General features: G+C 35.7%; 1 protein-coding gene across 1 annotated transcript; it reads right to left on the reverse strand.

Annotated features, from left to right (window-relative positions):
- Positions 1 to 9,617: 9,617 nt before the first annotated feature.
- Positions 9,618 to 11,055, reverse strand: LOC144557630 (wall-associated receptor kinase 2-like). The gene is made up of 3 exons (XM_078306227.1): positions 10,864 to 11,055; positions 9,892 to 10,682; positions 9,618 to 9,676 (listed from the first exon to the last, which is right to left on the reverse strand). The coding sequence occupies exons 1-2, from the start codon at positions 10,963 to 10,965 to the stop codon at positions 10,059 to 10,061; spliced, it is 726 nt and encodes a 241-aa protein (XP_078162353.1). The 5' UTR covers positions 10,966 to 11,055; the 3' UTR covers positions 9,618 to 9,676; positions 9,892 to 10,058.
- Between the last annotated feature and the right edge of the window lie 13,731 nt (positions 11,056 to 24,786).

Genomic DNA, 24,786 nt, shown 5'->3' on the forward strand with positions numbered 1-24,786 from the left:
TATATATATATGTACAGAAATAGAAAAGTAAATAACATTGTTAATTAGTTAATTTTCCTCTTTATATACTGGCACATGCAATACATTTTATATACTGGCAACAAGAGGAGAGCTGTATGAGGTATCATATCATGCACAGGTAAATGCTAGCTAGCTAGCTGGTACTAAAATGGACATGTTCAAATAATTACACCTGTATTTGCTTAGATAATTAAAGCTGGCAATGTAGTCACAATTAAGAGATTAAAAAAATTAAAAAAAGAGCTGCATGCATACCACCACTTATTACATCCGATCCATCATACACAAAAATTAAAAAAAGGGCTGCATGCATGCCGGTGCCACCATGTCTTAGGGCTTGTTCAGATGTTACGAGATTATACGAGATGCGATTTGACGGGAATGGAAAATCACTTTTAAAAAAGTGGAAATGGGCCGCCTGCCCGGCCCAAACTGGTATTTTGCTAAGCCCACGGGTATTTTGCCAATGGGCCGCCTGCCCGGCCCAAACTGACAGGCCTAAAAATTTAGGCCCAGCCTGCCCATGGGCTTTTTCTCCAGGCCCAAGCCTGCCCGTGCCTGCCTGCTTGTGCCCATGGGCAGCCTTACCTGGCCCGGCCCGGTGGCACATCCATACCAACCCATTAAATAGACAGCATGCAAGACAACAAGATTATATAAAAATATACTTAATTTATATAGTACACATCAACAAACAGAACAATAAATAATGATAATTAACAACAAAATAATTCACAGTGTGGATTTTTGCTACTGTAATAACAAAACAATCTATAGTTTAACAACAAACAACAAAATAATAAATGGATTACATAGTTCAAAAATAACAAACTACAACTTACATTGTTTAACAACCAAATAATAAATGGATTACACAGCAAACAACAAAAAATGACTAATCACTGATGAGCAAATAGAGTGATTGCTCTAATTACCTCATATATTTGAATATTTATACGAGATGCGATTTGACGGGAATGGAAAATCACTTTTAAAAAAGTGGAAATCCACGGGTATGAATATGCATGAAATTGATTACAGAATGAGTGTTCAGTTGTACCGTGAAATTAGTTGTCGAAAGTCTCGATTTATTTTAAGAATATGTGTTCCTATTTAAATTTTCTCACTTATTTAAAATAAAACTATCACGTCAAGTAGCATATAAATTAATTTTGAGATGCAAAAAAATTATTCTTAGTATTTAAATTATGGGAAAATTGTGAGATTGCCACTCTAAAACCTTGAAATTGTGAGATTGCCATTACAAAATCTAAAATTGTAAAAATGCCACTATAAAACCTCTTAAATCCTAAATTTGTCATTATTACTGTATTTTCATACTATTTTTTATTAAAAATTAACTGAAAAATAATGTTTTGATATACGTATTTTTGTATTTCCGATTATACCCTTCATACAATTAATTGATTATTTGTCACCGCATGCCTCCAGTTATAATCGCCTCTTCAAACCTCGTTGCATTTGGGAACGATGTGAAGACTAATCGCCTCTTCGTCCCTCCGCCTAATCGCCTCCTCTCGTGCAATGCCCGAATTGCGGGATCGATGTGAAGAACCAAACTCCCCTACTCTTCGTTCCTTTGTTCCATTTCTCCTTCCCGCTTCTCGCATTCTCTTCGTCGAGCTGTCGCCATCAGCTCCAAGTCCATGACTGTCAGGTCTATGGCGCCTCCTAAACCTAGCGACAAGGCCAAGAAAGGTACTAAACCTATAATTTTCTTCTCTGCTACTTATGGTGGGCAAAGTGCATGTCGGCATAGTAGAATAATCGCATCATGACATCATTCAAATGTATTATAAGTTCTATTAGATATTAGTATAGGATCACACATGTGCATATTTTTAATTGTATTCATTTTATAAAATAAAAGTGCTTTGACCGTAGAGGATCCCTGAGGGGATAATTCTGGGTCACATACTGGGCGATTCGTCGCTCACCCACAAGTTGTTTTGTGGGTTTTAGGTACAGGTTCTGGCGGTCCGCAGCAGGAGATGTCAGGAGCTGTCCCCGAGGGCCACACCACTTAACCTAGTTAGGGTTAGGCTTTTGATTAGGTTTACGAGTCCCGTATTTTCTGTGTTATATATACGGGTTCGATAGATCATGTATCCCCTTCTATAGATGGTGTTATTTGGATCTGAGATGGATCGAATTATATGTTATGTATGTGTATGTTTATTTATTTGCTATGTGACTGATGCTTGATATTTATATTATTTTGCTTCCGCTGCTGTTTGATTTATTATTTCGGATTAGCCTTGCGTGCTTAATGATTAATTAAGCACGAGGCGAGGTTGATCACACCTTAATCCAGAATTCCTGGTTTGGGGTGTGACAATATATGAAAAGGCTTACACCCAAATTGGATCATTACAAATGTACAATAAGGATATCAAAATCTAAATGTGCCCAAAATCAACAAAATCAACAAATTTCGAATATTTCTTAATGAGACTTGATCTGACATTTTGGGTCTGGTACATACCAGACACTCTGTATTTTGGGTCTGGTAGATTAACTAGTTAAGTACATTTCCATAGAAAGATTAAAAGGTGATGTAAGGACTCCAATGTTTAAGTAGAATTAGAAAATGTTATTTAAGTGACTAAATGGGCAATCATCTGATACTTGAGAGACCATTTATGTAACTCAGAAACAGTTAAATTTCTATTGTTGTATACTTTGCTATAATATATATATATATATAGAGTTAGGCTGGGGTGCTATGGATAGCATAGTGGCCTCTATGCTACGGCTCAATATTTGAGTTTTCAAAATCCAAACGGTCGATCCGAACCGTTCATCTTATTCTCCATATTAATATCTGCTTGGAGGCCAAATTTTACATTTTTCTGAATTTTTTTACTATTTATTAAGTATTTTACAAAATTGTTGATCCAACGGTGGCTGCACAAAACAGTAAAACCGTTGGATTAGCGATTTTCAAAGTGGCTTAATAAATAGTAAAAAAATTCAGAAAATTATAAAATTTGGTCTCCAAGCAGATATTAATATGGAGAATAAGATGAACGGTTCGGATCGACCGTTTGGATTTTGAAAACTCGAATATTGAGCCGTAGCATAGAGGCCACTATGCTATCCATAGCACCCCAGCCTAACTCTATATATATATATATATATATATATTGCTGTTTTTTAATGGTGCAGAATTTTAATAAAAACAGCGATTTTCGAACCATCTTAATAAATAGTAAAAAAATTCCAAAAAATGTAAAATTTGGTCTCCAAGCACATTTTAATATAGATTAAACATCTAACTGTTTGGATCGGTTATTTTGACTTCGAAACTAGAGATATGAGCGAGAATTAAAACAGCCCGTTTAATTCGCGAAGTAGCGTAGCCTTACTCTCTCTCTCTCTCTCTCTCTATATATATATATATATATATATATATTGTGATTGTAGTGTCTGGCATAGTAAAATTGGCTTTGGAAGCAGGTAAGGCAACCCCTGCCCCTCCGGTGGGGCCTGCACTTGGTGCAATAGGAGTTAACATCATGTTATTTTGCAAGGAGTATAATGCTAGAACTGCTGATAAGCCTGGTTATATCATTCCTGTGGAGATTACATATCATGTTATTTTTCTGACAAACTATAACAATGGAAATGGGATTGGTGAAAGTTATAAAACATATGAGATAAATGGGTAAAAAATCTGGTAAGAAATTCAATGAAACCTGAAGCATTCAATTTAATTTTTTTTTTTATATTAATAATGGTTTCACAATCAGTTATATTGAACCGGTCTCTACAATTCATCTATGTAACTGGTATGTAATTGCCAAGTTAAAGTAGTTTCCTGCATGTACTGGTACCAAGTAAGCCAATATGAATTCGATAGAGTAGCGTTTATTTTTCTTGCTTTTTAGCTAACTACACATAAAATTGGGCTATGCAGGCGTTGCAAAAGGCGCAAAAGATCCAAAGAGAGAGAAGGTCGGTAAGGTGACAAAGGATCAGGTTCGTGCAATTGCAGAGGAAAAAATGCCAGATTTGAACTGCAAGAGCATTGAGTCTGCAATGCGAATGATTGCTGATACTGCATTGAGCATTGAGTCTGTATTGAGTCTGCATGTACTTGAAAATGAAGAAGTTGGAGGACAGTAGTGTAGTTCTTTAATTGTTTGAGAGAGATAAGTACAAGTGGAAAAGAGAAGTTGCTGGCTATAGTCGTTGTTAATTCATGAATTGTAGTTCATTATTCTATGAGTTCAATGGGACAGTTTAGAAGAATAATGATCTTTTGTTTAGATTAGTAGTATTATGTTGTTTACATTATCAGCAGTTGTCAATTACTATTTTCTGTGCTTTACTATTTCAATTCAAATTTCAGAATTAGTAGTATTTAAATTATCAGCTGTTGTCAGGTACTATTTTTTGTGCTTTATTATTTCAATTTTGCAAATTTCAGTCATTGATTTCTGGTACAAATAATTCATGAGTGTGTTAATTTGATGTTGCGGGTTAACTTAGTGCATGGCCAAAAAAATAGGTACAAGTACATAGCATAAAACAAATGCATTAATGTCAATGAGAAAAGCATCATGTATTCAACAAAAAACAGATGCATTGCAATGAGTCAGATTATTAACATGAGAACTATAACTTATTGAACAAAAAACAAATGCATTACCAGATATGGATTGAGAGTTGTTTTAAAGCAAACACATAAACATCTTTTACATCTATTACATCACTACATCACATAAAACAAGAAACAAAGTACAACTAATCCTACTAGTCGTATCTTGAGCATCAAAGTGACTTTTGCTTCAAATTGTTTATCTGGCTTTTGCTTCAAATTGTCGCACCAGCCCACAACACCCGATCTATTGCATCTCTTGTAACAAGGGCTTAACTTTGATCTTTTGGCTACTTATGTTAACAAGACAATAATAAGTCAGCATCAGCCAAAACATTGTGATAATTCAATTGCAAAATATAGTATAATTACAATATTTCAACATCTCACTGAATTGTCTGTAAAGTTTAGGAAGCATATGAGGTTTCTCTAATTCCAGATTTAATCAAAATCCACCAAATAAATTGAACTGGTATCAGTATTAAAATATCTTGGTTCATTTCCAGTTAGTAGCAATGTGCAATAAAAAGCTAACACATCTTCTGCGAAACTTGAGAAATAAAGAGCTGTACACATCTTTTGCTTTTTTATTCATAATTATTTATTTCAATTTTTGCCTGTTTGATGTGTGAAGCTCAATTGGGGTACTTCTGCTACAAATAAATGTACATACCAGAAGTACATAGCCAACATCGTAAAAATCAGAAAATTATTCGCCTGTTCTATTTCTGTTGCAATCCAAACTTAACTTAACTTTGATCAGTTGAACTGAGATCAGTTACTCAAATGAGGCAATCAGAAAATTATTCCACGCAGAGCTTTTGTATATTTTCTGTTGAACTGATATCAGTTACTCAAATGAGGCCCCAATTATTGGTATTTACCAGTTTTGCAGCAAGAAAAGCGTGCCCAAAAAAATAAATTTAATAAATAATGAATGAACTATAAGTGGAGGAACAAAAGAGAATAGATGCCAATTACTAAATTAGTTTATTTTTCTAAAATGGCGGAGTGGTTGCTGAGGCGGAGTAAACTTGAAGGTGGAATTGCCTTCCGAGATTGAGGCACTTGAGGCGAACAGTAGGGAGTGCCTTCAATTGGCGATTGAGAGAGACGGAAGTGCAAAGTGCCTTCACCTGGCGATTGAGGCACTTCTCCCTATTGTTCTCCTTGCATTCAATCGATTGAGGCGGAAGTGCCTTCCGATATTTTGGAGATTGAGGCGGAAATGGCGATGACAGTGAGAAGTGGCGATTAGAGTTCGCGATGAAGGTTTGAGAGAGACGGCTTCTGTATATTTTCTGAGAGGGTATGTTAGTCATTATTTAATTTTTATTTTTTTAATAAGACTAATACAGTACAAATGGCATTTTCACAATTAATGAAGTTTTAGAGTGGCATTTTCACAATTTTGAAGTTTGTAGTGACAATTTCACAATTTCAAGGTTTTGTAGTGGCAATCTCATAATTTTCCCTTAAATTATGATCAATTTAAATATTTATTTACAATAACCTTACATTTGTTATCATTAAAAACATCAACTAATAGATATTCAACAATTTTAATATTGGCATTTACTGATATTTTTTATGTATAAAATATATAGCAAAAAAAATATTCGGACAAATTAATTTAGATTAAAATAGTTCATGAACTAAAACTAATTTTTTTTTAGTTGACATAATATTTTTTTGTTACAATAAAAAGACTAAAAATGATCTCACAGATATGTTTTTGTAGCAACCATATTTTATTAAAAAAAAATAAAGTTCAGGTGACATCATAGATTAGTATAGATTTGTTTATTGGAGAGAAACACGTCAATAGAGCATAGGAAATAATGAGTCCGGTTAGTATGATGATAACGCCAAAACATATAGCGAAAATTACTACTTTTTAGTACGGAAAATTGTGAAAAAGCATATGCAAAGTATCTATTTTTCCGAATTATTCACCGCAAACATGTTTTTAGGTTATTTTGGCAGGTTTTGGAGAAAGTTGCGAATTTAGGCCAAAAACAGGGCAAAATTGTCATATTTAGACCGATTCTGAAGGAAGCATCAAAATAGGGCAACACATCAAGTATGCAAACACCTCACAGAAGTGCACAACATGCAACATGACAAAATTCACTAAAATTCGGCTAAGTACAATGCCTTACGGCCTCAGCTATACCGCATGCGGTATAAAGGTCTATGCCTCAAGGGCACAGGGATTGAATCTGTGGATTGTCTAGTTTGGATGAAATCTCGGCCATTGGAGAGCAACCTTCTAGAAGGACGAATCTCCATATGTGGTAGGCCTTGCTACGCATTGAAGTCTATTTTTAGCGCTCCAAATATAGCATGAAAAGCTATATTCGGCACCCATGTTCTCTAATGATCTCCATGATTCCACACCCTTTAGAAAGACTATATAAACTCCTCATGTAATAAGAATTAGTGTGCATGTTTTAGTTGTGTCAGGTCATAGTTTAGAGCAGAATATTGCATGTAATTTTTGGAGTTTGGAGAAAAAGAGGCGCTTGAAGTCCAAGGCGGAAGGAGTTATCTAAGGAAGAAGTGTTCTAGGTTCTAGATTATGTATTTCTTTTATTACTTCTTTTATTTAGTCATGACTTTGAGTAGCTAAGCTCATCCTTTCTAGAGATGGATATAATGAATTCTAATTTATTTTTTTACTATAATATTTATTTTTCTTTTATGTCTATTTGAGATTTCGTTATACTTAGAATATTATTGAAATATGCCATTGCATACATAGTTCTGTCTACTATATGCCAATGTCCTCCACATACCTATAGGTGTTAAGTCATTGTATCTCGGTGTCAAAAGGGATACAAGTAAGTACTTTAAACACTTCAGCTAACGAGACTTGGCAACGATTTAAAGACTAGGGTTAGAATCCAGTGGGCTCCCTTGGCAGAACATAGATTAGATAGCATCTCGAGATTTAATTAGAAATTTATTTATTACTTGTGATAAATAGGGTTTAGGGTTATTACTTAGCGAGTAATAGGAGAATATAATTAATTAGGTTAGTGTGAGTGATTTAATTACATTATATCCTGTGATAATCTGTATTGTCTCCCCACAAGCCGACCTTAGAGTCGGAGAACCTTTAAAATACGCATAGAACCGAATCTAAGCATCCGTTGGGAATAATAGTACTGGTATGCGACTCTGCTCTGCAGAGTGGTCTATATCACATACCTATAAGTTATCCTTGATATGATTTCCAACGTTCTTTGGATTTTTTCAAACAACACTTAACAAAATTTCACTTTTTTTTCATTCTTTTGTTTTGACCTACAAGTACAAAAAAATTCTACTCGAGAGCTATGTGTAAATAGACGGGTGCAAACCACTATGTATTTTCTTGAGTAATTTTTATTATATATCTCGAGATGCAATTTTTCTCTGAAGAGAGCTACGTGGAAAATTGTAATTGATTGGTAATTAAATGCTTGATTGCACCCGTAGAGCACTCAATTTGGTTAAATAAATGCTTAATTGCAAAGTTAAGCTTCTGTTGGATAAAGTCTATGTTGGACTTTCGGAAGAAATTGTCCATATAAGTGAATGCATGTGTTGGATATTTGGAAGTAATTTTCTGTGTCCGACTTAATTGTATCTGTCAGAAATAATACAGTACCAGTAAGAGTGTGGTACAGTTTTTCTCTAATTTGCAATATATTTAGCATGTACCGAAATAAGCTTGATTATATATGCAATTGAATTTGTCAAAAACAAGGAAACAACAATTTGAATATTTTACCTTGCATTCATAGCCACTATATGGTACTGGAACCAAGCAAAGCACATATCAATTAGCACAAAGAAAGGGTAAAATGAAGGATTTCATAAAGAACCAGAAAAGGACATAAGAACAAGTGACAAAATATCAACTCTTGGATGAGGAGCGGGCAATAGACGAGGAAGATGGTGATGAAGACATTGAGCAATCTAGAATTATCACTGGTCTCAATGAAACACAGCTTGGAGACTTACTCCGAACGGACATTAGAAATAATTTGTGGGAGAATATGTCAAGCCATGCAAGAAATCAAAGAGGATGTAGAAATTGGATCGTGTTGAATATGCTAAACTGTGTCTGTAGCTAGTTGTTTTTATTTTAGTATCTAATATGGATTACATTTTGTCTCAATGAGTTGTGAAGATGAGACTTTGTTAAGGTTATGGTACTTGGTACCACTGGTACCGATAAATTTTTTTGGTCATTTTGATATTGCTTATGAAGGAGCTGCATGTTTATCTGTGTGCTTTTTGGTAGTGCTGCTTTAATTGATTATATATTTCATGCTAGCTATATTTCCGTTTCTCCAATTTTAGTTATTTCGAACTGTTTTGAATCATATCAGGTCCTTTTCATATTTGTTAGTATTGTCACAATTTTTTCATTTTCTCATTTTTCTTTTCATTTTGATATTGAAAAGTTGTGACAGGTTTCAATTAAAAATGAGATACAAAATTTTGCATAGAATGTCAATAATTGGTTGAGTTGGTACCAGTGCAGGTATCAATTTATATTCAAATTGCATTCAAAAGTAAGTACTCTGAATCGCTTAACCAATTGAGTTGATTACGGTTGACTTATTAATTGTTTAAGTTAACGACACTTAGTTAACTGGATGCTCGGTGCCTTGTTCAAACTTTGTTAACACAATTTACTTTAATGAAATATATTTAATTAAAATTGTAATACAATTAGATTCATCAATTATATTATAATTATGTTATATGACAACAATAATATGAGGGCAATATAGTCTTTTTCTTATTACATATATATTTTATTCAAATACATGCTACTTTCTTATTCCTTTTTATTTGCCGAACATGAACTCCTTAGCGCTCCTTAAGCTAAGATTTTCGGCCCATTCTTGTAACATCCACCAGGACTGTACTATATATTTCCATGTGTGCCTGGGGGACATTCACATTTGAATGATCCCGGAGTGTTTGTACAAATACCATAGCAATTCGAACTAATCTGGCACTCATCTGTATCTATATATATAGTAAGAAAGAAAAATATATAGGAGAGTTAGACAATATTATGCATCAACTGTGAGAGTATAGTTAATTTTGATTAAATTTACAATAATAAACAAGACTTTTTCTTTCAACTGAAAGAAGAGCAATTTTTTTTTCTCTCTAAGATTGCCGAGGTCAATAAAAGTTGAACATATCATTTGTAGTATGTACATATGTATATAACGTACCTTGGCAACCATTAAGGAGATAGGGGTTTCCGTGGTACCCTGGTGCGCAATTGCATATATAACCTTGACCAGTGGGGTGGTCAACACATTTGCTGTTAGTGCTAACACATGCATAATGGGTTCTATTTTGTTTTGCTATTTTGCAGGTCTCGTTCCCTACAACCCAATCAAGAACAACCAAAAATTTCTTGGCATGCATCCTTGTAGAAGGAGTCAAGTGTGGTGAGATATGTGGTGCTAAATTTGAAGTTTTTTGTTTCTATTAGCAACGCATACCCACAAGGGCTGAAGCTTGTGGTATTAGAACTGTTGAAGCTTTTATCAAATCTAATTTGATAATACTTCATTCCAAACGGAATGGCAGTCTGGCAGCAACCGATACCAGAGCATGAGCCATTCACCAGTCCCTGCTCACTCAAGCTCACAGATGTACACCCTGTTGTGTACCAAATAGATTGATTCCTTGAAAGTTTGACATATGCAGATGTCTCGCTACCTACTACCATGAACCTATTTTCGGTATTTGATAACCAAAATGGCGTATTGGTCAAATCAACAGCATACTCAGCCCCACGAATTTGTTTGCTTGAGTTAAGATAACATAGCCAAGAAACAAAGACCTCAATCCGAGCCTGGCTTTGGGAAACGGATATGCTGTGTAATACAGATACCTCTGCGCTTGAAGCAGGCACAGATATTGCCTTGTAGCTACCGTCGATCGTCTTATTACACATGAGGTTGAACTCTTCAGATCTGGAACAATTTTTACCTATCCCAAATGGATAGGTGACCTGTAATTATATGCAACTTTTTAATGTTAAATAATTAAGATGTTGTATGTAAATAACAGTTTACTTTTTTTAATTCTATGTATGATTGCAATTTTAAACACCTTTTCTTTTTCTTTTTTATAATTTACAAGTTATGAATCATGAGTATGCCCTTTTCTTTAGTAATATACATGGAACGTACCTCGGTGTCTCCACAATGTGTCGGACATCCGGCAGGGGGTTGAAATATTGGTTGAGCTACACAGAATGACAGTAGTAGCATGAAGAAGAAAATGATAGCCATGCATATATATTTATGTATCTTAAAACAACTAAAAGGCTTTAGGAAATTCAGGTGGTGGTTTTCAAGTTTGAAAAACAGAGACAGATTGATGGAGTTAATTGGTTGAAGAAAAGTGAGTGATTTACTTAATTTATAGACATAGAAGAAAATAACTAACTAGAACCTGCTGTTTTTAATATGTAATAGAGTGATGGAATGAAAAACTCTATCAGGAAACAATTCAAGCTTCACTTACTAATTAGAACCTATTGTTTACAATATCTAGTAGGGGGATGGGATGGCAAGCCCTATGAATAAAAATTTCAAGCTTCCCGTACGTACTAATTACAACCTACTATTTATTTGTAGAGCAAGAGCGGTATATCTATATTCTCAATTAATGTTTTAAAGTGAAAATAAATAATTAATACAATGTGTGCATTCTCAATGACTCAAAATGTTTGTAGGTTAATCATTTCTTACATTGTCAATGACTTAAACATCGTACAACGTACGTTGTGGGTACAATCTTTGTTATTAGCATAATATATATTTTAGATTAAGAATATTATATTAATAAATTAACGCTACAACATCATGATCAAAATTCTTAGCTAAAATTTTACTAAATTAATCAGACCCTAGTGTTTAATTAATTATAACTGAATGTAAACCAAGCTTCTAAATAGCGTTTATAGCGGTATAGCGGGGAGACAAAAAAAAAAAGCTTTAGCGAATAGCGGAGCTATAGCGAAAGCTATTATAAATAGCGTTTTTTTATTTCAAAAATTATATTTTATATTTCTACTAATAGTAAAAATGTCTCATCAAGAAAAAAAATATCAAATTAATTAAGAAGTTCTAATATTCATATTAAACCAATACAAAATTCAAATTGTCATTCAAAATATCCCTAATTCAAAAACTATCGATATATTTTATATTCAAAATATACCACTACCATATATTAATGCATGATACAAAATTTAATTGATATAGCGGTATAGCCCGCACATGTTCCATTGTATTGATATAGCTTAATAAAGTAAAAAAAAAAAAAACCAATCTAGATATTAAGGCCCATTAAAATTGCAAAATCATGTTTTCAGAAAAAAAAAATTGCAAAATCATAACCCATATAGCATAGCGGACCGCTATTACCACTATAGCGGTCGTAGCTTGATTAGCGCAGTTTTAGCCCGTAGCTTAGCTTTCTGGGTCCAAAACTGCTATAGCGGTGCTATAGCTTCGCTATTGCTAGCTATTTAGATGCTTGATGTAAATGCTTGATATATATATATATAGATGAGCTATGGTGAGCTATGATGTAAAAGGGGTTTTTTACTCCATGGAAAAAAAAATTCATTTTGAAAATCCAAACAACCGATCCGAACCGTTCAACATGATCTACATATTGAAATGTGCTTGGAGACCAAATTTTACATTTTTTGGAATTTTTTTACTATTTATTAAGCAATTTTGAAAATCGCTGATCCGATGGTCCAGAAATTTTACTGTTTTTTACTGTTCATCCGGATTTTCAGATTTTTCAAAGTGGCTTAATAAATAGTAAAAAAAAATCCAAAAAATATAAAATTTAGTTTCCAAGCATATTTTATTATAGATTAAACATCTAACAGTTTGGATCGGCTATTTAAACATTGAAAATAAAGATATTGAGTGGAGTATAAACCCCTTTTACTCTATAGCTCACCATAGCTCATCTCATATATATATGTATATGTAGGCTACGATGCTTTCCAAATTATAGTGGGTGTTTTAATTTCTGCTCATATTTCTAGTTTCAAAGTTCAAATAGTCAATCCGAACTTCTCAATATGTTCTTCATATTGAAATGTGCTTGGAGACCAAATTTTACATATTATTTGAAAATGATTTACTATTTTTTGAAAATATTAAATTTGGTCTCCAAGCACATTTCAATATGAATAACATGTTGAGATTCGGATTGACTATTTGAACTTTAAAACTAGAGTTATGAGCGCAAATTAAAGCACCCAGTTTTGCAAAGCATGATAGCCTATCTCTCTCTCTCTCTCTCTCTCTCTCTATATATATATACAGAGAGAGAGAGAGAGAGAGAGAGTGGCTAATTTCAAAACGTTTGTACCATGCCTCCCGTGCAACCAAGTCATTTTCCAATTTTTAAAGTCCAAATGATCGATCTGAACAGTTAGATGTGTTCTTCATATTAAAATGTGCTTGGAGACCAAATTTTATATTTTTTGGAATTTTTTTACTATTTATTAAGCCACTTTGAAAATCGCTGATCCAACGGTGGCTTAACTAAACTATAAAATCAGAAACTACCGTTGGATCAGCGATTTTCAAAGTGGCTTAATAAATAGTAAAAAAATTTCAAATAATGTAAAATTTGGTCTCCAAGCATATTTTAATATGGAGAACACATCTAACAGTTCGGATCGATCATTTGGACTTTAAAAATAAAAAAATGACTTGGTTGCACGCGAGGCGTGGTGCAAACGTTTTGATATTAGCCCCTCTCTCTCTCTCTCTATATATATATATATTCTTAAGTTCACCAACCTCTTTGTGAACTCAATTCTAAAATCTATTGAATTGACTTCAAACGACAAATCTGATCCGTTAAAACCCTTCTACCATACGAGTGATATATGCGTCTACGTGCAAAATTTTTGAATTTTTGAATTCATTTTGTATAGAGTCAAGTGGTAAAAAATGTTCAAAAAATTGATGCATTAACATTAATTTATAAACCTTCTAATTTTGACCGCTTGACTCTATGCTAAATAAATTTGAAAGTTCAAAATTTTTGCATGTACACACATCACTCGTAAGGTAGATGGGTTCAACTGTTCAAATATATATAGGATTTGGCTAATATGCTATGGGTTGCATAGAGGCCTCCCGTGCTATGGCTCAATATTCAACTTTTCAAAATCCTAATGGTCGAGCCGAACTGTTCATCTTGTTCTCCATATTAATATGTGTTTGGAGACCAAATTTTACATTTTTTGGAAATTGTTTACTATTTTTTTAGATTTATTGAATATCGCTGTTTTTTATGGTTCAGATTTGTCTGAAAAACATCAATTTTCAATAAATCTAAAAAAATAGTAAAAAATTTCCAAAAAATGTAAAATTTGATCTCCAAACATATATTAATATGGAGAACAAGATGAACGGTTCGGATCGACCGTTTTGATTTTAAAAAGTCGAATATTTAGCTGTAACACAGGAGGCCTCTATGCAACCCATAGCACCGTAGCCAAGTCCTATATATATATATATATGAGATGAGCTACGGTGAGTTGCGAAGTAAAACACGTTTCTACTTCACATTGTATTTTCATTTTGAAAGTCCAAACGTCCGATCTGAACCGTTAGATGTGATCTCCATATTGAAATGTGCTTGGAGACCAAATTATACATTTTTTAGAATTTTATTACTATTTATTAAGCAATTTGGAAAACTGCTGTTTTGTTGTGAACAGTAAAAACAGTAAAAATTTCTGGACCATCGGATCAGCGATTTTCAAAATTGCTTAATAAATAGTAAAAAAATTTCAAAAAATATAAAATTTGGTCTATAAGCACATTTCTATATGGAGATCATGTTGAGCGGTTCAGATCGGTCGTTTGAATTTTCAAATCGTAAAATATGAGTGTGAAGTAAAATAGTCGCTTTACTTGACAACTCACCATAGCCCATCTCTCTCTCTCTCTCTCTCTCTCTCTATATATATATATATATAGAGGTAGGCTAATATACAATCGATTGTTCCTGAGGTTCCGTACAACCAAGTCATTTTCCGATTTTTAAAGTCCAAATGATCGATCCAAACCGTTCATCTTGTTCTTCATATTAATATGTGCTTGGAGACCAAATTTTACATTTTTTTGAATTTTTTTACTATTTATTAAGCCGCTTTGAAAATCGCTGATCCAACGGTAGCTTCTGGTTTTACTGTTTTGTTAAGCCACCGTTGGATCAGCGGTTTTCAAAGTGGCTTAATAAATAGTAAACAAATTCAGAAAAATGTAAAATTTGGTCTCCAAACACATATTAATATGGAGAACAAGATGAACGGTTTGGATCGATCATTTGGACTTTAAAAATCAGAAAATGACTTGGTTGTACGAGACCTCAGGAACAATCGATTGTATATTAGCCTACCTCTATATATATATATATATATATATATATATATATATATATATATAAGTATGTATGTATATCATACCCGTGCGTTGCAACGGGGACATATTATAAGAAACAAATATATCAATGAAAATAATAATTATCTAAAAATTAAGACACATGTTAATAGAAAATTTATATGATTCTGTATTTTTAATTAACTTTAATCGTGATCTCTGATAACAATTTGATGATGTGATGATTCTTTATTTTTAATTACTAATGATATCAAATAATAGCTCAATTCAAATCCAATATCAAATATAATACAATAATTCAATATCAACATATAATATGATATCAAAAAACATAAATAAAAAGTGTTATCGTGTGTATGTATAGGATATATACAGACACACACATATTATAAAAGAAATATATATTCACACACACGTTCCAGTTTATAATCTTCTTTGTTTCAAATTTAGAATATACACACACAGACATTGATATATTCTATATTGAAAATATATTCTAAATTGCTCACACCAATATATATAGAAACAAAGAAAAAAAAATAAGGAAATAAAAAATAATAATTTTCATTGTGATCCATATAGAAACGAAGAATAATTAAGAAAACAAAGAAATAAAAAAAAACAGAAGGTGGAGTCTTCTCAATTGAAGAGGAGAAATATGGAAACAAAGAAATAAGGAAACAGATAAATATATCGCTAAATTTCAGAATTTGTTCAATTTTAATTGTAACGTATCGTGTGGCAGCATATGTGGTGAGTATGTTTTTAACTAAATTTAGACTTTTATACATAAAACAGATGTATTTAATCAAAAAAAGACAAATTATGTAATTGGAGGGTTGAGATAAAATCCGAAGTTTCATCTTTCAATCGTGGCCGTTGACGGATCGGATACCCAACGTGCTTAATAATAGAATTGAGAAATTGAGATATATGTATATTTATTATTTTTGAAACAATAATAAACAAGTAATTTCTAATGCTGGCCTAGCTGTGGATGTATCTAAACTCTGAAGTGATCCAGCTTGAAAAAGAAAAAAGAAAAATAATTGCTTCAAAGTTATACATGCATATAGATTCTAGTAGATTGTAGTAGATTCCAGAGGCTTTCACCAAATATGGTAATTGTTCTAGTACGTAGGAGGTGGCAAAGCTCTTTATGATTACGAAGTTGTAATTGTGATATGCAACAGCTGGCTTTCTCTTCGAGTGAGCTCTCCATTTTGCACCAGGGGCTGACTGGGTTGTGTTAATTGCCAACTAGTACATGACTAACCCTATTAGAGAAATATATATATATATATATATATATATATATACAGGAGGGTTCAAATACACCCAAATTTTTGTGCATCCAAATGCACCCGATTTTTTTATAAATACTCAAAAAAAATATAAAATTACGAAATCTACCAACTGTCTGATTGAAATTCGAAAAATACCCAATCCGGTTAACCAATAACCGGATTTGGAAAAAACTTCCGGTTAACCATTAACCGGTTACCCATTAACCATTCAAAACAATATATCCGGTTAATGGTTAACCAGAAAGTTGTTTTTGTTTTTGTTTTTTGTTTTTTTTAAAACAGAAATTTTTTTTTTGTATTGAAATATTAGAAATGTTGAATATATTTCGTTGAAAATAGATGAAATACAATATAATTTGAATTATTAGAAAGACTGCAACAAATAACCGGATCAATATTTTTCAGGCCGGATTTTTCGCAGCTGTAAGAAAAATTAATATATTTCTTTATGTGTTATTGGAAAAAAATAAAAATGCTTAGATTCTGAGCTATTGATCCCGGTTCAAAAGTCACTTCTATGTAATCCAGAAAATATTGTGATCCTTCTAGGACATTTAATTTATGAAAAGTTGTATCTATTTTTTGAAAAAAAATAAAAACTTTAAGTTATTTAATAATTGTTATTAAAAAAATTATCAAAATAGATACAATTTTTTATAAATTAAATGCCCTAGAAGGATTACAATATTTTCTGGATTACATAGAAGTGACTTTTGAACCGGGATCAATAACTCAGAATCTAAGCATTTTTATTTTTTTCCAATAATACATAAAGAAATATATTAATTTTTCTTACAGCCGCGAAAAATCCGGCCTCAAAAATATTGATCCGGTTATTTGTTGCAGTCTTTCTAATAAATCAAATTATATTGTATTTCATTTATTTTCAAAGAAATATATTCAACATTTCTAATATTTCAATACAAAAAAAATTTAAAATTTTCTGTTTTTTTTTTTTAAAAAAAAAAAATTCCGGTTAACCATTAACCGGATATATTGTTTTGAATGATTAATGGGTAACCGGTTAATTGTTAATCGGAAGTTTTTCCCAAATCCGGTTATTGCTTAACCAGATTGGGTATTTTTCAAATTTCAATCAGACAGTGGGTAGATTTCGTAATTTTATATTTTTTTTGGATACTTATAAAAAAATCGGCAAATGCACCCTATCTTTCAAATCATTTTTCTATGTTTTCAAAGTCCGAATAGTCAATCTGAACTGTTAGATGCGATCTATATATTAAGATATGCTTGGAGACCAAATTTTACATTTTTTAGAAATTTTTTACTATTTATTAAGTCACTTTGAAAATTGCTGATTTTACATTTTCTGGACCATTGGATCAACGATTTTCAAAGTGGTTTAATAAATAGTAAAAAAATTTCAAAAAATGTAAAATTTGGTCTCCAAGCACATCTTAATATATAGATCGTATCTAACGGTTCGGATTGACTATTTGGACTTTAAAAATGGAGAAAAAGAATTTCAAAGATAGGGTGCATTTGGGTGCATTTGAACCCTCCTCATATATATATATATATATATATGCATTAAAATTAATTTATAAACTTTTTAATTTTGACCACTTGATTTTATTTCAAATTAACTCAAAATTTTAAATATTTTATATGTAGAGACATGTCACACCCCGCGGCCACGGGTCGTAACAGTCTCCCGCCGTAAGCATACAACGCCGTGTATACTTACAAGGCTATTCAAATCTTACTCAACAATTAAGCATTCAATATGATAAACTAAGTTTATAGATACACAAATCAGAGTACACAGTCTGGTCAAAATATATTACAACATAAGTATCTAATCCGGATACCAACCATAAGGCCTACCCTAAATCTATACAACAAAACATATCTAGGGTTATCAAGTGGTAAGCTACTAAGGCCTACTACTCTCGTGCCTCTCCGGAATCAGTCGCACCAGTACCTGTAAAATAACCGGGAGGGTGGGGGTGAGAATAAATTCTCAGTACGAATTTTGCCACAGTTTAGACTATTGGACTTGCAATCAAACTCTATATTCAACAATGAAACCCAAACAATAACAGTTCAAACAGATATATATAATCATAAATAACAGAATGCCAATGCTCGACAACAGTTTAATCAACCTGAAACACAGTTTACAAAATTTCCAAGATGAATTTCAAACACAACATATATTTTGGCTTAACTCAATTCAATAACTCAATTCAATAGGGCTTATAGCAATTACAGATGTTCTTTCGAGCTGAACCCTTATCAAACCCACATCTGTAGGGTTACTGACACCTACAGATGGCCAACCGCTGGACCCTTTATCTGACACCCATCTGCAATCGCTTGGCTTAACAGTTTATTAAGGTCTGGTTTGAATCATATAAAGAAAATCCTCTCTGGAATCATTCCAATAGTCGTAATATTCAATTGACATTTCAAATGCATTAACACGTAGGAGAATGCCACCGAGCCATAGACGTTACACATGTCACCCACGATTTCCAATCACATCTCATAACATAATCACCCTCCCTCGTCCCAACCGGTACTGGGAATATCGAGGGCCGTTCACCTAAGGCCATTTAGGATCCTGGGAATCCAAGTCAGCATACAGCCCGACTTGGCAAATTCATTGGATCCAAGTGCTTAACTTCGTAAATCCATTCACATACATATCAAATCATTTAGTTCGTGGTGACTTTCAATCAAGATCAGATCACAATAGATCAACATAACCTATAACCATACCAGCATGCAAATCATTCAATTCAGATCAATTCGAGTTTAATTTGATTGGGCTATGCAAATGCTCTACACAATTCAATGATGCAATCAATAATATTCAACATGACAAACGAATAAACAGTTTAATTCCTGAAAATAAAGTATCAAACAAGTCCAAGAATCCCGCACCTGTTTAAGACGAGCGTACCGCTTAGTTATGGATCAGGCGTCTCGAATTGCCTCGTTAAGTCTTGCTCGACCGAGCCTACACCTATATTATACGTATACTTGGTTTAATTCGGTTTCAGTGGTCTATACGTTCACTTTTAGTTTACCAATGGTTCATACAATCCTAATTCAATTCTTATGCTTTGGTATCGGTTCTTTTCGGTTCCTTCTTTCTTACTCAAAAACCTTTAAAACTCACACAACTTACTTCTGGGTCCCTCAAACCCTACACAATTCCACTTAGGTTACCATTCATTCACCGTTTCACTACTTTGGTTCTCGGTTCAATTCAATTTACCTTTGGGTTAACCCTAATTTGGTCAAAACCTCAATTTAACCGTTAAACGTTCTAAAAATTTACGATCAAGAGGCAACCCTACTGATTACAAGTCTAATTGGTCGGGTTAAACAAATCAAATCACGATTATGCCAACTTTCATTTTTGGCACGAAACCCTAGAAATCAGATTTCACAAATCGGAGGAAATCGGAAAAAAGATTGACAAATAAACAACCAAGGAGTGTAGAGGAACTAGTCCTCGAGAAATTCGAACACAAATCTTGAGTTTAAAACGAAAACCAGAGAAATCGAGAAATCGTAGATTTTAGAGAGAAACAAAAAGAGAAAAGAATACCGAATAGGAGAGTTAGAAGAGATCCACGGGCGTTTACTCGGTTCCGGTTTCGATTTCTCGCAACAATCGGGGGTTTAAGAGGAACGGGAAACTCTCTCGCTCTTTTTCTTCTCTCTTGGCAGAAATTTCACTTAAAATGGTAAAGGAATGAAGTGGGAGAGAGAGAGAGAGCAGGAATTATGCAAATAAGCCCTTGGAATCACCCAGTGCGGATCACTCACCCGCACTGGATCTGAGTGCGGACGCACTCGACAGTTTGTAGGTCCTTCCAGCACTTTCCAGTGCAAAAATCGGTGTCGGTGCGGGTCCTCCACCCGCAGTGCGGGTCACTTCACCCGCACTCAGCACTTAGTCAGTTTTCAGCATGAATTTGAACACAGAAATCACCCGCAGTGAGAACTTAGTAGATTTTTGGAATGAATTTTAACACAGAAATCACCCGCAGTGCGGGTGGCTTCACCCGCAGTGAGAACTTAGTAGATTTTTGGAATGAATTTTAACACAGAAATCACCCGCAGTGCGGGTGGCTTCACCCGCAGTGCGGGTCACTTCACCCGCACTCAGAACTTAGTAGATTTTTGGCAGAATTTCAAAAAAAGTCCGAGCGTAATGCGGACGCACTGACCCGCAGTGCGGGTGGCCTCACCCGCACTCAGTACTTAGCCAATTTCAGTTCAACACAGAAAATCATGAGTGCGGCCGCACCCACCCGCACTCACAGAAATTTCAAAGGCAATTTAAGGGAAACAGAAGTCAGTGCGGGTCAGTCACCCGCAGTCACCTACCAGTGCGGACGCAGTGAGCCTGTAAAGTCTCAAATTCTCGAAATTTCGACGCGGTTTCGATTCACACTTAACTTACTTAATTAGAGGAACCTAAATTAAGGTTTTAACTTCCATTTTGTTAGCTCAATTAACTTGATTCTTGCTTTTAATTCATTTGAATTTAATTGTAAAAATTTCGTAACGTAACATTTCTCCCCCCCTTAGAATAAAGTTCAGTCCTCTGAACTAAATTGCGTACCTGAGTCGTTGAATAGTTCCGGATACTTCTCACGTATGCTTTCCTCATGTTCCCACGTCGCTTCCTTAGTCGAATGGCGTCCCCATTTGACCAGAACAAGTTTGATCGCCTTGCTCCGAAGTTGCTGTTCTTTTCGGTCCAATATCTGCATTGGCTCTTCTTGATAGGACAAGTCATCTTGGACATGCAAGTCGGAGTGATCAATGCAATGAGATGGATCTCGTACGTACCGGCGTAATTGTGACACATGAAACACCGGATGAACCCGGTCCAATGCTGGTGGCAATGCAAGCTCATATGCCACCGGTCCCATTCGTCTCATAATCTGAAACGGTCCGATATATCTAGGACTCAACTTTCCTGATACGCCAAATCGGTGTACACCCCTGACAGGTGAAACTCGAAGCCACACGTGATCACCTTCTTGAAATTCCAACGGTCTTCGATGCACATCCGCATATTTCTTTTGTCGCTCTTGGGCCGACTTAAGCCGACTCAAAATGACTTTCGTCTTTTCGGCAATCTCTTCTAACATTTGAGGCCCGGTAGGTGAGTACGTACCTGCGGGTCCCCACCACAGCGGTGTGCGACACTGCTGTCCTGTAAGTGCTTCTTGTGGTGACATTCCGATACTCGAATGGTAGCTATTGTTGTACGCGAACTCTACCAAGTACAAATGGTTGATCCAGGATTCTCGGAAACTTAAAGCACATGATCGAAGCATGTCTTCCAATGTCTGTATCGTTCGCTCAGATTGACCATCGGTTTGCGGATGATGGGCTATACTAAATCTCAATTTCGTGCCCATGGCTTCTTGAAAGCTTTCCCAAAAGTGAGAGGTAAATCGGGTGTCTCGATCAGAGACAATGTTTCGCGAACATCCGTGGTATTTAAACTGGTATTGCAAGAACAGATCAGCCAACTCTCTTCCGGATGTCTCGATCCGAAGTGGAATGAAGTGTGCAATCTTCGTCAGCCTATACACTATAACCCATATGGCATCGTATCTTCCGACGGTTCTCGGAAATCCAGTCACGAAGTCCATAGTGATCGACTCGAATTTCCGTGTGGGTATCTCAAGAGGTCTTAGTAATCCTGCCCTCTTTCGTCTGTCTGCTTTGACTTGTTGACAGATCTGACACTTCTCAACATAATTTTGCACGTTTCTTTTCATCTTTGGCCATCAGAAATGTCGCTTTAGATCTTGGTACATCTTGACTTCACCAGGGTGAATGGTATACCCCGAGTCATGTGCTTCTGACAGAATTAGATTCTTCAGACCGGAGTCATTCGGAACGCATATGCGGTCATGGAACCGCAGAATACCATCTTCGTGGAGTTGGAATGGTGAGTCTGCATTTGACTCGAAATGTTGTCGAAACTGCTGGCACTTTGGGTCCTCTTGTTGTGCTGCTCGAATCTGCTCGTGTAATTCTGGTCGAACCTCGACCGCAGCCAAGATAATCGAGACAACTGTTGATGTACCTGCACCATTGCTATCTCCAATCAATCGAGATGAGGTTTCCAATGCAAACTCACGGGATGCACCTACATGCAGACTCATTCTTCGCATTTCTTCGAGAAGATGTGCCTCACTAGTGATAATCGATGCCAGATTTATCTGACTCTTCCTACTTAGTGCATCTGCTACCACATTAGCCTTCCCCGCGTGATACTGGATATCCAGATCATAGTCTTTCATCAATTCCAACCATCTCCTCTGCCTCAAATTTAGCTCCCGTTGAGTGAAGATATACTTCAAGCTTTGGTGATCCGTGAAGATACGGCACCTTACTCCATACAAGTAATGCCGCCAAATCTTTAAGGCAAAAATCACTGCAGCTAGCTCCAAATCATGGGTCGGGTAATTCTGTTCGTGCGATCGCAACTGCCGAGAGGCATACGCTATAACATGGTCCTTCTGCATCAACACACATCCCAAACCAGATCCGGATGCATCAGTGTAGACCATATACTCCTCGTCAGTAATAGGCATGGCAAGAACCGGTGCAGATACCAACCGATTCTTCAACTCCTCAAAGCTTTGATCTTGAGTGGCACCCCACTCGAACTTCACACCTTTATGCAACAGCTTCGTAAGGGGAGCAGCTAACTGTGAGAATCCAAGTACGAACCTTCTATAATAACCTGCTAGCCCCAGAAAGCTGCGAATCTCCGTAACTGTCTCTGGTCTCTTCCAATCAGTCACCGCCCGAATCTTTTCTGAGTCTACTGCCAACCCTTCTCCTGATATCACGTGACCTAGAAATGCTACCTTCTCAAGCCAGAACTCACACTTCGAAAATTTCGCGAATAGTTGATGATCTCTCAACCTCTGCAACACTATCCGCAGATGTACCTCGTGCTCTTCTCGTGACCTTGAGTATACCAGGATGTCATCGATAAACACCACCACAGTTGAATCCAACAGATCATGAAACACTCGCTGCATCATATCCATAAATGCAGCTGGAGCGTTCGTTAGCCCAAACGGCATAACCAGATATTCGTAGTGCCCGTAGCGTGTTCGGAAGGCTGTCTTTTCCATATCAGTCGGACGTATTCTCAGCTGGTGGTACCCAGTTCTCAGGTCTATCTTGGAGTAGATCGAAGATCCTTGCAGCTGATCAAACAAGTCGTCGATTCGGGGTAACGGGTATCTATTCTTGACGGTCACCTTGTTCAATTCGCGGTAGTCGATACATAACCGCAAGGTACCATCCTTCTTCCTCACAAACAACACCGGAGCACCCCATGGAGATGTGCTTGGTCTAATAAACCCGCTTTCCAGCATCTCTTCTAATTGGGCCTTGAGTTCTTTCAATTCTGCAGGAGCCATCTGATACGGACTCTTTGAAATTGGCGTTGTACCTGGTACCACTTCAATGCCAAACTCCACTTCTCGTTCTGGTGGTACCCCTACTATTTCCTCCGGAAACACGTCCATGAATTCCGACACCACTGGAATCGTACTCATCTCAGGAACTTCTGCAGTAGTGTACACTATTGCCGCCAAATATGCAGTGCATCCTGAATCGATCAGATGCCTAACTTCCACAGCCGAAATGCATGGTATTACCCCTCCAACCTTTCTGCAGTTCATCATGCACGACATACTACCTTTTGCGGTCACAAAACAAATCCTGCGGTGCGGACAGTCGATCGTCGCGGCATGTCTTGTTAACCAATCCATCCCCAATAGAACGTCGTAACCCGTGATCTCCATAACCAACAGGTCTATCTCGAGATCCCTTCCATCAACTCTGACTTTTCGGTTTCGGCATATGGTTATTTTTCGGTCAGTCGAACCGAAAGGGGTTTGAACACTCAGGACTTGGTTATTGGTTTCAGTTGACCAGTTATACTTTTCTACCCAAGCCTTCGATACAATGGAATGGCTACACCCAGTATCTATCAAACAATATGCACTCTCATCGGAGATAGAAAGTATACCTGTCATCACCTCAGCTCGAGAATCAGCCGGTTTCGAGCCTTCACCTTCCTCCAGAGCCCTCGTTGTGTCATATGCCACCTCTGCTATACCAAGCGCGTGGGCAGCCACTCGACCTCCAATCCTGCCTCCGTTGGTCTGAGAAGCACCTCGACCACGAAATGGTGGTCTACCGGATCCACGTCCCATGGGCCCTCTACCACCGCTGTCTCTGGGAAACCCTAGTGCCGCATTCGGGCACTCTCTCGCCCAATGCTCCATACTGCCGCAGGTGTAGCATGCTTGGTTGCGGCGTC

The sequence above is a fragment of the Carex rostrata genome, chromosome 7 (assembly GCF_964058835.1).
Source record: "Carex rostrata chromosome 7, lpCarRost1.2, whole genome shotgun sequence".
Taxonomy (NCBI): Eukaryota; Viridiplantae; Streptophyta; class Magnoliopsida; order Poales; family Cyperaceae; genus Carex; species Carex rostrata.